The sequence below is a fragment of the Saimiri boliviensis genome, chromosome 10 (genome assembly GCF_048565385.1).
Source record: "Saimiri boliviensis isolate mSaiBol1 chromosome 10, mSaiBol1.pri, whole genome shotgun sequence".
Taxonomy (NCBI): domain Eukaryota; kingdom Metazoa; phylum Chordata; class Mammalia; order Primates; family Cebidae; genus Saimiri; species Saimiri boliviensis.
The window spans coordinates 90247195-90263507 of record NC_133458.1 but is presented as its reverse complement, the minus strand read 5'-3'; the positions used below and the strand labels follow the sequence as shown (position 1 = coordinate 90263507).

Below are 16313 nucleotides of genomic sequence, written 5' to 3'. Positions count from 1 at the left end.
GTGCTGGGATTACAGGCGTGAGCCACCACACCCAGTCTTAGAAGGTCATTTTTTAAGACATATATTTTTAAGAGATGGGGTCTCACTCTCTTGCCTAGGCTGGAGTACAGTGGTGCAAACATGGTTCACTGTATTCTTGACTTCCTGGGCTCAAGCCACCCTCCCTCCTAGCCTTCCAACTAGCTAAGACTACAGGCGTATATCACCATGCCTGGCTAATTTTTTCTTTTTTTTTTTTGAGATGAAGTCTTGCTCTGTCACTCAAGTTGGAGTACAGTGGCATGATCTCAGCTCACCACAACCTCTGCCTCCCAGGTTCAAGCAATTCTCCTGCCTTGGCCTCCTGAGTAGTTGGGATTACAGGTGCCCACCACCACACCCAGCTAACTTTCTTGTATTTTTAATAGCGGTCTCACTATGTTGCCTAGACTAGTCTCGAACTCCTGGGCTCAAGCAATCCTCTGACCTCAGCCCCACAAAGTACTGAGATTATAGGGATGAGCCATCAATACCAGGCCACGATACATGTTTTTTAAATTTTTTTATGACAAGAGACTCACTCTGTCACCCAGGCTGGAGTGCAGTGGCACAATCTTGGCTCACTGCAACCTCCGCCTCCCAGGTCCTAGCAATTCGCCTGCCTCGGCCTCCCAAGTAGCTGGGACTACAGACATGTGCCACCACATCCAGCTAATTTTTTTTTATTATTTTCAGTAGAGACAGGGTTTTACCGTGTTAGCCAGGATGGTCTCAATCTCCTGACCTCCTGAACTGCCCACCTCGGCCTCCCAAAGTGTTGGGATTAAGGCATGAGCCACTGCATGCGGCCTCCAAGATACATTTTTTTGAAGTGATATATATCTAGCAATGAAATGCCACAATTTCTATAATTTAAATATTCTTCAACAATTAAATTAAAACAAATGTTGCCTTAAAGGATAGGAAGAGCACAGCATAAGAAACTTAAAAAACAGCAGAACCCAGTAATGTAAAAGGGAGAATAGCAATTAGCAATAACCAATACTGGAGACATAGGCAAATCCTGCTTCTCAGGAATTAATAAATGCTAAACAATTAATGGCTTACATTGGGATAATCAGGAGAATTTAAACATAAACTAGGTATGAAAATGATATTGTATTATGTCCAAGAAGGTCTTTTTTGTTGTTGTTGTTAAGTCTGGGTGATGAATATGTAAGTATTTATCATAATATCTCTATTTTTTAGTACATTTGAAATTTTCGTAATAAAAAGTCAAGAAAAAAATCACTTTGCAAAGACCTATGCATGAAGTCATAAGTTCAATTTCCACAGTCATCTTTAAATGGGAATGGGAGAAGGCTAGAAATATTCTCCGGTTATCTTACCATATCCTGCCATAGAAGCACCATTCTCGACATCCACTGTGTTCTTATTTTCCTCTGCTAGAGCTTTAACATATCTTTTGCTTAAGTCTAGTATTTGCTCACGTAACTTGACACTGCTTTGATGTCTTGGTTGCTGAAAAGTATAGTGCAGTAACATCAATCCCCAAATGAGTCCAAATACAAGCAACAGTAAACTCAATTTCTGGGACATATTTTTTCTTGAGATTGTAAAAAACATTTCTAAAGAAGCAAACAGACTTGACTGAAAAGTGGTAACTTGAGGTAAGCCACAAAACAATCAGGATTTGAAAGAAAAAAGAAAAAAAATCTCCTCAATATTGTATATTCTTCATCTTCGGCAAGGTTGTATCCACTCTATTAACTCTGTAAAATTAAGAAGAAAAATAGTATTAGTCTTAATCTGTATCAGTAACAGAGCAGACAACAATAAAGCAAATATTTTATAATTTTCATTTGGAACTATATCATATATTTGACAACTTTCTCCACCACTAAGTAAGCTTTCTAGTCTTTTACCTGTCTCGTTTATGTATCTTTTCAAAGTTTAAACTAGAAATAAATGTCAATTCATTGAAAATACCTGAAAAAAAATGCAACCATGGTCATAAAACTTTTCAAATGGTTTCTCATTTATAACTAAAACCATGGACATTAATAATGTGATATATAGGAGATCTCAGTCTATTCAAATACATGTCACCAATCTAAATGCCTAAAAGCTATTCTTCAAAAAAAAAAAAGAAAAGAAAAGAAAAAAGAAAAAAATATCAAAATGAAAGTTCGAAAGAAGGAAAGAAGACTGGATGCATTGGCTCCTGCCTGTAATCTCAGCACTCTGGGAGGCCAAGGCGGGCGGATCACCTGAGGTCAGGAGTTCAAGACCAGCCTGAACAACATGATGGAACCCCATCTCTACTAAAAATGCAAAAATTAGCCAGGCATGGTGGCAGACACCTGTAATCCCAGCTACTCAGGAGGCTGAGGCAGGAGAATCGCTTGAACCCAGGAGGTGGAGTTGCAGTGAGCCAAGATTGTGCCACTGCACTCCAGCCTGAGTGACAAACGGAGACTCCACCTCAAAAAAAAAGGTCAACCTGATTAATCACAGGGAAATGTAAATTAAAACTACTATGAAATACCACTTCACATCCATCACGATAGTTATTTAAAAAAAAAAAAAAACGGAAAACAACAAGTGTTGGCAAGGATGTGAACAAACTGAAACTCTTCTGCTCTGCTGGTGGGCACATAAAATGGCGTGGCTGCTGGGGAAGACAGTATGACATTTCCTCAAAAACTTAACATAGGATTATCATGTAATCTGGAATTAAACTTCTGGATATATACACAAAAGAAAAGCAGGAACCCAAAGGGGTATGTGTATGCCAATGGTCACTGCAGCATTATTCATAACAGCCAAAAGGTGGAAATAACCCAAGTGTCCCTCAATAGATAAGCAGATAAATAAAATGTGGTATTCACATACAATGGAGTATTATTTAGCCCTAAGGAAGAAAGATGTTCTGATATATGCTACAACATGGAAGAAGAGAACGGAAAGTTATGATCTAATGGGTATAGAGTTTCAGTTGGTGCTGATGAAAAAGTTCTGGAGATGGATGGTAGTGATGGTTGCACAATGATGTGAATGTACTTAAATGTCACTGAACTGTAAACTTAAATGCTAAAATGATAAATTTTAGATTACATAATCTTTAGATTACATAACTTTTTACCACACAAACACACACATAGGCATATCATTCTCCTGCTTAAAAACCTTTCAACAGTTTCACACTGCACTCAGAACCTAACATGCAAACTTCGTACCAACCTTTATGACATGCACAAGCCCTACATAACCGGACTTCTACCCATTTCTCTCTGTCCTAATCTCATACCACTTCCCTCTTGCTCACCATGCTGTAGCCACACTAGGGAAAATATATCAAATTCTTTCTGACCTCAGGGTTTATACAATTGCTACTCCCTGGCTTGGAGTACTTTCCCTACAACCTGTTCCTTTTCATCCTTTAGTACTTAGCTCAAATATCAACTCTTCAAAATGTTGCACTCCCTTTCCTATCCTACCTCCAGCCACAAGGTACTCTCTATCATTTTCTATATGAAAATATATATTCTATCTTTAAAACCTTGAAAAAGTTATTTTATCTCCCTAAGCCTGATATCCTTGCTTATATAACGAGGACAACAATACCTATTTAATACTGGTAAAGAATAACTGACATCTCATGCTACTTAATAAATATTAATCTTTATTATTAGTGTCAGGCACTTATGCAACAATGCTACTAATTCTTGATAATCTGAATAATGTTAGGTAATATAAGAAATGTCTTCACAGATGCAAATAAAACTCTTGATTAGCTCTCATGGGCCTCCACAACCAAGTCTCCAAAGACCAAATTTATTTCTCATTAGTCGCAAAAATATCTCCCCTAATCCAGCCAGTCTTCTCTCTGCTTCATACGATAGTAATAATTATATCTTACATTTACATGATATTTTTATTTACCCAGCATGTTTCTTTACATGTTTTCTGACATCCTCTCATTCTCTTAGATACAGTCAGCTCTCAGAAAGGCTACAGGCCTGAAAAAGTTTCTACTCAGAATTTGTGGACAACATGAAAATTTCACTGGATTAAGTTACTGAAGCATTACCCAGTCCTAAAAGATGACATAATAGCATGATGCTGATGAGAACAGTTCATCTTCCAAGTAGCCTGAAAAGAGACTAGGAAAATATCTGTTTAAACGCTACCTCAGATAGAAGGATTTCAAAACCTCCTTACCACACTGATCTTCTAATGCCCACAGCATGTTACTTTATACCAATTAGTTTTATACATCACATCATCCAAGCATCTGCATAAGCCATGTCTCCTTAAGTCCCAGGTCCCTTATGGGCAAGAACAACACGCCTTACACTGCTGCCACATCCCCCACAAAGTCTAGTGAACAATCAACAATCACTGAGAAATGCCTTATGTTTACTTTAAAACAAATCCCTGAATGTAACCCCACCTTCTCCCATGCAGCAATGTGACCTCCCTGCAATGATTTTTGGGGTAAAGTGGCAGAGGATAGAAATTTGGGGGTAAATTAAAGTATCTTCAATTATCCTTTTCTGGGCTGGAAGAACCTGAGAAAAAAACTAATCTATTTCCCTCACATTTCAGATGAAGAAACTGAAGCTCAGAGATGTTAAGTGTCTGCCTAAAAATTAAACAACCAGTTAACAGGAAAAATCCTACTGGTCCAGAATACAGGTCCTGACTCACTGTCTAGGGTTTTCTCTACACCACACTACCTCCCTTACTTCCACTAGAAAGACTGTGTTTGTAAATACGCAATAAATTGTATTAAATGAAGCTTTGTTCTTTTTTGCTTTAAAAGGATGTAACCAGAAAATAGAAATGGCAGTTTAGGACAATCATCCTGAAGATGCCTAACTTGAACTATTCACTAAATTATTAAGTTGCCTCTTAAAGTTTCAAATAAACTGTATTCACATAAATCAAAGTATTATAAAGATGCAACGAGAAGGATTTCAGAAGTCTTATATGTTAAGTTTTTATACAGGCAAAAAACTAGAAGATGAAAACATATGAAGCAGGCTGAGCACGGTAGCTCATGCCTATAATCCCAGCACTGTAGGAGGCTGAGGCAAGTGGATGACCTGAGGTTGGCAGTTTGAGACCAGCCTGACCAACATGGAACCTGACCAAACCCATCTCTACTAAAAATACAAAAAATTAACTGGGCATGGGATGGGGGCACATGCCTATAATCCCAGCTACTCGGGAGACTGAAGCAAGAGAATCACTTGAACCTGGGAGGTGGAGGTTGCGACGAGCCAAGAAGGCAGGCACCATTGCGCTCCAGCCTGGGTCACAACAGCGAAACAACATCTCAAAAAAAAAAAAAAAAAAGTAAAACAAAGATAAAAGATAAATACAAGGTCTTCTAAAGGTAGGGACCTTTACCGTGATCAGCAAACACAATGATAACACATTTCCAGAAAAAATAATTGGGGGCAGTGGGTGAGCGGGACAGTGCATAAAGAGCCAGGTTCAAACACAACCTTTACTACATGGAGTTCCGTTTAATGCATGAAAGAACTTGGTTGACTCATTCATTTGTTCACTAATTCATTCACAATATCAAAGCACCTCCCATGTGCCAGGAACCAGAGATATGAAAGGTAAAGTAAGATATGAAAAACTGACAGTATTCCTGTTTTTCTGGATACTACTTTAATAGAAATAGAACAATAAATAAGCAAATCAAGAAACATGCTTATATCAGCTTGTGATAAATTGCTATGAAAGAAAAAAGGGTGATGTGTCTTGGTACATCTACATGAGGTGTGGGGTCAAGGAATAATGAGGGAGTGATATCTGATTTGAGAAAGAGGAGGAAGTACAAAGTCTGGTTCTAATTTCCTTCCAAATAAAACCTTTAGAATCCTTTTCTGATCAGAATTTTGGGACCAGGCAATGAATTCCTTATTCCTATTTTCCTTAACACAAACAAATGAGAATGGGAGGGCTCCCAAAGCACAGTATGAAATGGCCTGGTCTGAAGAAATCATACAAAGTAAAGAGAAGGAAACCCACAAGCAAAGAAAGCTATGTGTTCCCCTGTGTTATGAAAATGGCAGTTCCACTGTTTGGTGATATACGGGAACAGTAATGATCTGATATGGTGGTATTTACAAAGAAAAATACATTCTTATTGGTGTTCTCTTATCTGAAAGGGGCAGTGGCAAGATCAGGTATAAAACAAGGTCTAGGTAGCCATCTGTCAGTGCATTTACTTAAAACTAGTATTAAGCATTTTAAACACAATTTTTCAAACTCCAAGATATTCCCTGTTAAGAAATATAAAAACAGAAAAACAAACATGGATAATTTTTTTTCTAAATTTTTATATTTATTACAGGCATTAACATGTCCACTCCACTTTACAAGATCTTTGGAGAAACATGCTGTTCAAAGCTCTATTATGCTACCTGCCAAACAGCACGCTAAGTAAACAACCAAATATTTAAGCCATTTTTCAGTGGTTTCTCTCTCCCTAGCCAGAGACATAAAGATATGTGCTTGTCTTTAGTCCAACATTATTTCCAGAGAAAAGTAAAACAGGCTGGACATGATGGTTCACACTTATAATCCCAGCACTTTACAAGGCCAAGGTGGAAGGACCTCTTGAAGCCAGGAGTACAACACAATCCGGGGCAACACAGCAAGACGCAGTCACTACCAAAAAAATTTAAAAATTAGCCAGGCATGGTGGTATGCACCCATAGGCCCAGCTACTCAGGAGGGTGAAGCAGGAGGACCACTCAAGCCCAGGAGTGCCAGGTTTTAATGAGCTATGGGTGACAGAGCGAATCACAAAATTTAATTAATTAAATCAAAGAATCAGCAAATATTTAAACTAGAACACGCTCATTATAAAGATAAGAAAAATGAGGCACAAAGAGAATTAATGACTACTCAAAGTCAAACACACAGAGAAACATTAGGCATCCAAACTCTCAGCCCAGGACTCCACTGTTTTTCTTTCTTTCTTTTTAATTTTTTGTGAAATGGAGTCTTGCTCTGTCACCCAGACTGGAGTGCAGTGGCGCAAACTCAGCTCACTGCAACCTCTGCCTCCTGGGTTCAAGCGATTCTTCTGCCTCAGCCTTCCAAGTAGCTGGGACTACAGTTACATGCCACCATGCCCAGCTAACTTTTGTACTTTTTTTCTTAGTACAGATGGCATTTCACTATATTGGCCAAGCTGGTCTCGAACGCCTGACCTCATGATCCCCCTGCCTTGGCCTCCCAAAGTGCTGGGATTACAGGCTTGAGCCAGCACATCTAGCCAACTCCACTGTTTTTCAAAAGCAGGGAAGAAAATCAACAGTTTGCAACCAGCACTTTTTCAAAACACAAGATAAAACCATCAGAGTAGACTGTACACACTACCAATTTTGTGAAATTTCCAGTTGATTTTTACATATATAGACGTATGCATACACAGTTTTTGGTTGTTGCTATTTGAAACAAGGTCTGGCTCTGTTGCCCAGGTTAGAATGCAGTGGTCATAGCTCACTAAAGCCTTGATCTCCCATACTCAAGAGATACCCCGTCCCCTACCCCTACCTCAGCCTCCTAAGCAGCTGGGACTACAGGCGTGTGCCACCACGCTTAACAAGTTTTATTTTTAGCAGTGACAAGGTCTCACTATTTTGCCCAGGCTGGTCTCTAACTCCTAAGCTCAGGTGATCTTCCTGCCCCAGCTTCTCAAAGTGCTGGGATTACAGGCGTAAGCCAGTGAGCCCAGCCTACGCAAAAACTGTTCAACAACTATGGAGTCTTCTCTTTTTTTCCGTATTGAGATGAGATCTAACTACATTGCCCAGGCCAGTCTCAAACTCCTGGTCCCAACGCAACCTCCCTAATAACTAGGACCAACTACAGGCGCACACCATCATGCCCAGCCATCTATGGAGTCTTGATATAAAAAAATCTCTTACTACGGATTGTTATCAAAAAGTTTTTAAAATATTGCATTTCACACTGGCTGTCATGAAGTACTTCCTTGTATTTTATGCAAACATAGCAACAGCAACATTAAAAACACAAGTAGATGGCTAATACTACCTTAAAATCTTTCATTCAAATCTTATTTTTGCATTTATTTGGTGCTCTACATTTTGTGCCATTTTAACTATAGCTAAAGTAACTATCAACAGCAATAATAGCAACTAGCAGAAAGAGCAGCTTTCACTCAGCCAAACATACTAGAACTACTACTGCCTATTAGTTCCCAAAGGAATTTCAGCTAGAGAGGCATAGATTTACTACAAAAAGACACAGTATGTTCACCACAGCTCAGAGGTTCAAATAGCTCTCTCCAAAAACAAACCAAAAAAAAGAGCCATTCCTAAAATATTTTTTCTGTGTAATACTGCCTGAGGCTAATATGGGGGGGATTAACACAGAACACAGCCCATTCACTCCATAATAAGGTCTAAGATATAAAATGTACTGCCTTGAGAGAAACTACAGTAAAATTCCAGCTAAGATATGGAAATATGAGAGTCAAGCTATCATTTCATTTTTAGATGGCACATTTGGGAGAGGGAAGAGAGGACAACATTTTGTAACGTGGACATTACAAAAACAGATAAAAGAAAAACAGTAAAATGAGGCAGGGACAAAAATAGAAAATGTTAAGGCAAAAGGAAAACTAACCATTATGCTACAGTAAAAGTTTAATCTAAAATATGGCCAGGCCATATTTTAGATTACAGTGGCTCACACCTGTAATCCCAGGACCTTAGGAGGCTGAGACAGGCAGATCCCTTGAGGCCAGGCATTCAAGACCAGCCTGATCAACATGGTGAAACCCTGTCTCTATCAAAAATACGAAAATTAGCCAGGTGTGGTGGTGCATGCCTGTAAACCTAGTTACTTGGGTGGCTGAGGCACAAGAATCGCTTGAACCTGGGAGGCGGAGGTTGCACTGAGCTGAGATCGCACCACTGCACTCCAGCCTGGTGACAGAGTGAGACTCTGTCTCAAAATAAAATAAAATATACTATGCAGTCCAGGCTCCATGGGTCATTGCCTGTAATCCCGGCATTTGGGAGGCTGACACAGATAGCTCACTTGAGGTCAGGAGTTCAAGACCAGCCTGGCCAATATGGTGAGAACCTGTCTCTACTAAAACTAGAAAAATTAGCTGGGCATGAGGTACAACTCCTTGATCCCAACAGGTAGAGGATGCAATAAGCCAGCACCACTGCACTCCAGCCTGGGAAACAGAGTAAGACTCTGTCTCAAAAAAAAAAAAAAAGTATATACATACATATACATACACACACACTATGGAGCCCTAGATACTTTAATAGCAGAGCATGTACTGTCACGGCCTTGGCCAATCATGCTTTGTGCCACATGACCCCACCTGCCCTTCCACAGCCAACTAGGCTAGCATCTCTGACCTCAAAGAGGCCCCAGGGAAAACCACACAATTGGCAGAAGGAGCTGAAGGAGAAGGCATGAAAATAAATAATAAAGTTGGGTTAGGGGATGGACAAGATAAAGTTATGAAGAATCAGACACAATAGGTACAGAGGCTATGCGCAAAAGATACAGAGTAGGGAGAATAAAGAGAATAAAGTAGGGAGAATAAAGAGAAAAAAGAGAATAAAGCATGTCAAAAATGCAGAGTAAACATGTGCAGCTCCTGAGAGAGTGGTAACTCGCCAGTAGAGATTCTGATTTCTGGCATCTTTCTTGTTTTCTTATATGTATTCATTCCTTCAAGGTAGTTTGAAAGAATTATATCTGAAGCAGAAGGAAAACTAAGAACACAAACGATGAAAAGGGTTTACATCTATTTTGTTTCCACATTAAAAAGAACCTCTAAAAACCTTTATTACTGAAAGTCTTAACTACAAGAGTCCTTGGAATCAGACCAATTCACTATTTTAGAGATGAGGAAATTGCGGACCACAAAGTAATCTAAGGTTGCACAGATAGTGACAGAGCAAGGACAAAACTAAGGACTCCTATTTCCGAAGCCATTACTCTCTGTCCTACACTGCACTAAATAACACCAACATCGAGTTTCCTCAAAACAAGTATTTTTGCAACACATTTTAGAGTGAATCAGAAATTTTATGTGCATATGTCTCCACAGTTTAAGTAAGTTTTCCATTTATTTATTCTATGGCTCTGCTATGCTTATAAAATACATTCATTAGATTTCTCCTTTTCTTCCTCACATATATTTTAAAAATTAATCTGTCACTGAAGAAGTAACACTAGCAATTCATCAGGCCCCCTGGCTTTTTCCCTCTACAACTTCGTATTTTAAAACAGTATTTACTCAGGACGTGTTACTGCACATATTGCGTAACAGTGTTTGAACTCAAAGCAGTACAGAGCAGATATTTTAAGTGAAAAATAAACTTCAGTTAAGGCCATAGAGATTTCCTTGAAGAAAAACTCATAACCAACATCAGTCAAATTCAGGAGAAAATAGTGCAAGAACAACGGAAAGTGAAAAGGGACTCGTGAAATGTATCAAGTCATTCCTGATGAAATTTAATGCATTCATTCAGGGTGTCTTGTGAACAAAAACTACAACTTGAAAACACAAATCCCAAGGTAGGGAAATTATTAATCAGTGAGAAGGTGCAGAGAGAAGTAGGAAAAAGTTGACACAGGGTAAATATGGTGAAGCCCAGAGACAGGACTGCAGAACACCTGGATGCCTACTCTGATGAAACAAACACTTAAGCGCCTCTAAGGAGCCCCGAAGGACAGGCGGACACATACACACACACACCTGAGGGGGAGGGGAGAGGTGAATAAATTCTTGTATTTCTAAAGCTGATGCACAGAAAAGCAGAGTCATCAATTTCCTAAGAACATTCTCAGCCATCTTGAAACAGCAGAAATTAGGAAGATGACATATTTTAACGAATCCTTTGCTTAGGTTTAGGATAACAAAGTATAAAGTGAAGAACATATAACCAAAGGTGCTAATGATTACACAAAGAAAAGCACAAAACTCAAGTCCAAAGGCCACTTCGGTCACTTCAGTCACATTCAAAGCATCTTTTCATCAAATGAGGAACTAATGACGTTATAGGTCTGTTACTTCATCAAATGAAGAACTAATGACGTTACAGGTCTATTATTTTTTCATTCTAACAACTTAAAGCAGTGTGTTTTGATGGATGAGAAAACTCAGGCTGAGAGCCTTAAATAACCAAGATTACCAGGGCAGGCAGTGAGAAAAACCCAGGCAGGATTCGAACCCGGGCTGACTGAGCCATTCTCATTACCGCCAAAGTCAACAACACAGCAGTTTAAGTTCATCCTTACTAGTCACCCAGGAGATGAGTTTTGAAGACAGAGTTTAAAAGGGGCATCTGACTTTCTCTCTCTGCCAAAGTAGAACAGAACTTGGCTGTCAAAACAGAAAAAGAAGTGAATGCTGTGCCGCCCGGGCTCTCCAACCCACAGCCCGGACCGAGCCCGCCCCTCTCGGCTCGCGCAGCCCCCGCCACGCTCCGTTCTCCGTCCGGGCCGAGGGGCCGCAGCTGTCAGACGCCAAGGGACAGAGACGCGGCCCAAAGCAAGGGACAAAGAGCCTTCCCGGCTGCGGCCGGAGGCTGCCGGCCCGTTCCCGAGCCGGGTTTCCGCAGCTGTGGCCCCGGCATGGTGGGGACCGGAGCCGGGGGCGCGGCGGTGGAGGAGCAGCCCCCGGGGCCGAGGGGCTGCGCGAGAGGCGCGGGCCCGGCCGGCGGACTCGCCCCCTCCTCATTACCTTGCCTTGGGCTTCCCGTCACGGTCGCCGCCCTCACGGAGCTTCTGAGCCGAGGCGACGCAGCGAGAGCTGATTAGCGGGCGTCAGCTGCGTCCCGCACTGGCGAAGCAGCTCCAGGTCGGGATGGAGAAAGGGCGGGGGATGGGAGTCGACAGGAGGTTGGTTCCCAGACTGTGGAGATTTTACTCCGCTAGTCCCTAGCACTCGGCTTCCGCTCCGCCTCCCGACCGGCCCTTCCCGCACTCGGGGACCCGCTGCCCGCAGCGCGAGGCATTGTGGGAGATGTAGTATCAGAATGAGGAAGCGGCGGCACGTGCTTCCAGCCGCTCTGCACCTACCCCGGATCAGAACGACGCCGTTGCGCGGCAACCAGAGAGGGGCGGCGGGCTCTTCCGTATTGGAAGATGAGCCCGCCAGAGGCATACCCTCTGCCTTAACTCGCTGCAGGCGGTTAAAGAAGGGCTACCTCCAGTGAGAAACCAACCTCCCAATACGGTTGACCTGAGGCTGGGAAAGCTTAGTGATGATTAAGTGTGCTACGGATGAGCATACCAATTATTGCAGCCGAAGGTCCTTAGCCAGTGGAGTGAGACAAGAAAAATAAAAAGATTGAAGATTAAATAGAAGGAAACAAAATTATTTTTTCATAGATGATATAATTATGTATGTGGAGCCCGGGCGCCGTTGGCTCATGCCTGTAATACCAACACTTTGTGAGGCCAAGGCGGGCGGATCACCTGAGGTCGGCAGTTCAAGACCAGCCTGGCCAAAATGGTGAAACGTAGTCTCTACTACAGATACGCACTTAGCCCGGCGAAGTGGCGGTCGCCTGTAATTCCAGCTTCTCGGGAGGCTACGGCAGGAGAATTGCTTGAACCTCGAAGGCAGAGGTTGCAGTGAGCTGATGTCGTGCCACTGCACTTCAGCCTGGGCAACAAGAGTGGAATTTTGTCTCAAAAAAAAAAAAAAATTACGTATGTGGCACATCCAAAACAATCTACAGATAAACTGTTAACAATAAAAGAGTTTAACAAGGTTAATTGATACAAAAAATCATGTTTTAAAAAAAATCAATATTTATTTATATACGCCAGTAAAAAAAGAATTTTTTAAAAAGATACCATTTACAACAGCTCCAAACAAATATCAAGTACCTAGGAATAAATCAATCAAAAAAAATGCAAAATCTGTCTGAAGAAAACATTGAAAGACACACTGAAGAAGACCTAAATAGAGATATAATATGTTCATAGATTGGAAGAGTCAATTCATATTGAAAAATGCCAAGTCTCTCCAAACTTATCCACAGAGCCAGTGCAATTCCCAGCAAAATCTCAATAAATTTCTGCATATGTGTGAGAAAATTGACAAGCCAATTTAAAATTGTATGGAAGAGCAAAGACAAGGGTTCACGAAGAAGAGGAAGGAAAGAAAAGAGAAGGAGAAAGAGTGGGAGGAGGAAAACTTGTGCTACCAGATTAACAGCTTTTTTTTTTTTTTTTTTTTTTTTTTTTGAGACAGAGTCTTGCTCTATCACCAGGCTGGAGTGCAGTGGCGTGATCCTGGCTCACCGAAACTTCCACTTTCCAGTTTCAAGCAATTCTCCTGCCTCAGCTTCCCGAGTAGCTGGGACTACAGGCATGCACCACCACACCCAGCTAAAACAAGCTTTATTATAGACTGGACACAGTGGCGCATGCCTATAATCTCAGCACTTTGGGAGGCTGAGACAAGTGGATTGCTTCAGCAAAGTTCAAGACCATGGTAAAACCCCATCTCTACCAAAAAAAAAGTAAGCCAGTTGTGGTGGCGTGCACCTATAGTCCCAGCTACTTAGGAGGCTGGGACAGAAGGATCACTTTTAACCCAGGAGGTGGAGGCTGCAGTGAACCATAATTGTGCCACTGCACTCCAGTCTAGGTGACAGAGCAAGACCCTTCCTCAAAAACAAAACAAAACAGGCTGGGCATGGTGGCTCACGCCTGTAATCCAAGCACTTTGGAGGCCAAGGCGGGAGGATCTCCTGAGGTCGGGAGTTCAAGACCAGCCTGACCAACATGGTGAAACCCCGTCTTAAAAAAAAAAAAAAAAAAAAAAAAAAAAAAAAAAAAAAAAACTTTATTTTAAAGCTGTCAATCTAAATAATAGACCTCTAAAAGAAAAAGACATTCATTTGAGAATAGGGCTTTGAATTTGGAATGAACATGCCACAATAAACTCTATGTATATTCAGAGAGGTAAAGGAAGACAAAGGTTTTTAAAGAAAACATGAGGATTAAATACGTGCTCTGAAATTATTATGCTTTGCTACAAGGATCAATTAAAACAAGGAGTTCTAGGTTGAACAGGCAGTTGCTGGGCAGATGTTCTCACACAGGTACTTGTTGGGTAAGGCTGCAATGGTCTTTGTGTAAGGTTGTGGTTTTTACAAAGCCTTTTGCAATAGTTTAGTTATGAGGCATATAAATGTGAGAGCCTTCCCTTCTTAGCCTTCCCCAGTTCTGTCAGGGATTTTTGTTTCTTAACACAAGTGACTTCATTTTGATTCTGATAATTTTCACATTTCCCTTTTTTGAACAAGGCCTTTCTCAGAATGCATCACTGATCAGTCATTTTGTAGTTACATTCTGATGTCCCCGGATGCCAGGATAAACCTGCCCTGCTTGCTGGTTTCATCCCATGTTGTGGGGAGTGATTGGTGACAAGGAGTCAGTGTCAAAAACCTTTTAGCCACATTTGAGCAATGACGGAAGTTTGAAGAAAATGGCTCTCAGACTAAGTCTATCTAGAGTTTATTATTACGATCTATAGTCTTTTGCTATTATCTCAAAGTGCTGGCCCAGCATTATTTTGTTAAGACCTACACTTCTGCAAAAATTTAACAAGTAACAGTACAAAGTTTAAAAAGGAAAACTGGCCGGGCGCGGTGGCTCAAGCCTGTAATCCCAGCACTTTGGGAGGCCGAGGCGGGTGGATCACGAGGTCGAAAGATCGAGACCATCCTGGTCAACATGGTGAAACCCCGTCTCTACTAAAAATACAAAAAAACTAGCTGGGCGTGGTGGTGCATGCCTGTAATCCCAGCTACTTAGGAGGCTGAGGCAGGAGAATTGCCTGAACCCAGGAGGCGGAGGTTGCGGTGAGCCGAGATCGCGCCATTGCACTCCAGCCTGGGTAACAAGAGCGAAACTCCGTCTCAAAAAATAAAATAAAATAAAAAAATAAAATAAAAATAAAAAGGAAAACTATGAAGTAAAATAATAATCTCAGTTTGCCTATATAGTTTTGAGCCATGAACCTAGGCTTAACCAACTGAATAAATGAAATGACCATAGAGGATTACGTGAGACCTGTTGTAACATGTGGTCTGATTTTTTATTTTGTCATAGGTTTTGACTTCTCCAGATGAATTTATCTAGGTACACCATGTAGTATTAGTAATAGCACAGACATTTCCTAATTTTTTTTTTTTTTTTTTTTTTTTTTTTTTTTGAGATGGAGTCTCGCTCTGTAGCCCTGGTTGGAGTGCAGGGGCACCATCTCTGTTCACTGCAAACTCCACCTCTCAGGTTCAAGCGATTCTCTTGCCTCAGCCTCCCAAGTAGCTGGGATTACAGACGTAAACCACCACGCCCAGCTAATTTTTATATTTTTAGTAGAGACAGGTTTTACCATGTTGGCCAAGCTGGTCTCGAACTCCTGACCTCAGGTGATCCACGTGCCTCGGCCTCCCAAAGTGCTGGGATTACAGACGTGAGCCACTGCACCCCACCCCACTGCCCCGACATTTCCTTATTTAACCAATGGATACTAAAGAATCTCTTAGGTAAGCTTCTGTCGAGTTTCTAGCAAAAACTACTGATTGTGAAATTTCCATTACACCATTATCCTGCCAAGTGAAAAGTAGCATTAAGGGGGAAAGAGTCTCATGATATGGAGTCTTGTTCCAATGCCTTGGGAAAAGCTGTCTATAATGTGAAATGTCCTGGTTTGCAATTTGGATGTTTCTAGTCATGACATTGGGCAGTTTGGTAAACTTTTTGTGTGGCCTATACATCAGGCACAAGTTTGTTCCTTAAAATTTATCTAGTTTCAGCTTTTAGGGCTTTAGGAACAAAGCAGTTTCCATTTTTAGTAATTCTATAGAAGAAGGGTATATTTGAAGACTCTAGGAGAATTCAGGATTTAATGTAGTCTTCAGGTAGATAACAAGAACTTGAAAATAATGCACAGGGCTATAATCTAATGGATGTATTACAGCTTTTCTTTAGCAGATTGCTGTAAACTATAGATAGTTCAAGAGAGAAAATTTTTGGCTAGGCGCAGTGGCTCACACCTGTAATCCCAGGCTGAGGCAGGCAGATCACTTGAAGTCAGGAGTTCGAGACCAGCTTGACCTACGTGGTGAAACCCCTGTCTCTACTAAAAATACAAAAATTAGCCAGTGGTGGTGCATGCCTGTAATCCCAGCTACTTGAGAGGCTGAAGCATGAGAAATGCTTGACCCCAGAAGGCAGAAGTTGCAGCGAGCGGGGAGATCACACCACTGCACTTGAGTCAG

The 16313-nt window shown here is 41.2% G+C and overlaps 1 protein-coding gene across 1 annotated transcript in view; it reads right to left on the bottom strand.

The window, feature by feature from the left end:
- The window catches only part of CCDC126 (coiled-coil domain containing 126), a 44643-nt gene extending 32669 nt beyond the window's left edge, over window positions 1-11974 (bottom strand). The window contains exons 1-2 of the mRNA XM_003935126.3: window positions 11753-11974; window positions 1368-1751 (exon numbers count right to left, since the gene is read on the bottom strand). Coding sequence (XP_003935175.1) covers window positions 1368-1605 — 238 coding nt within the window. The 5' untranslated portion in view covers window positions 1606-1751; window positions 11753-11974. The remainder of the gene's footprint in view (window positions 1-1367; window positions 1752-11752) is intronic.
- Between the last annotated feature and the right edge of the window lie 4339 nt (window positions 11975-16313).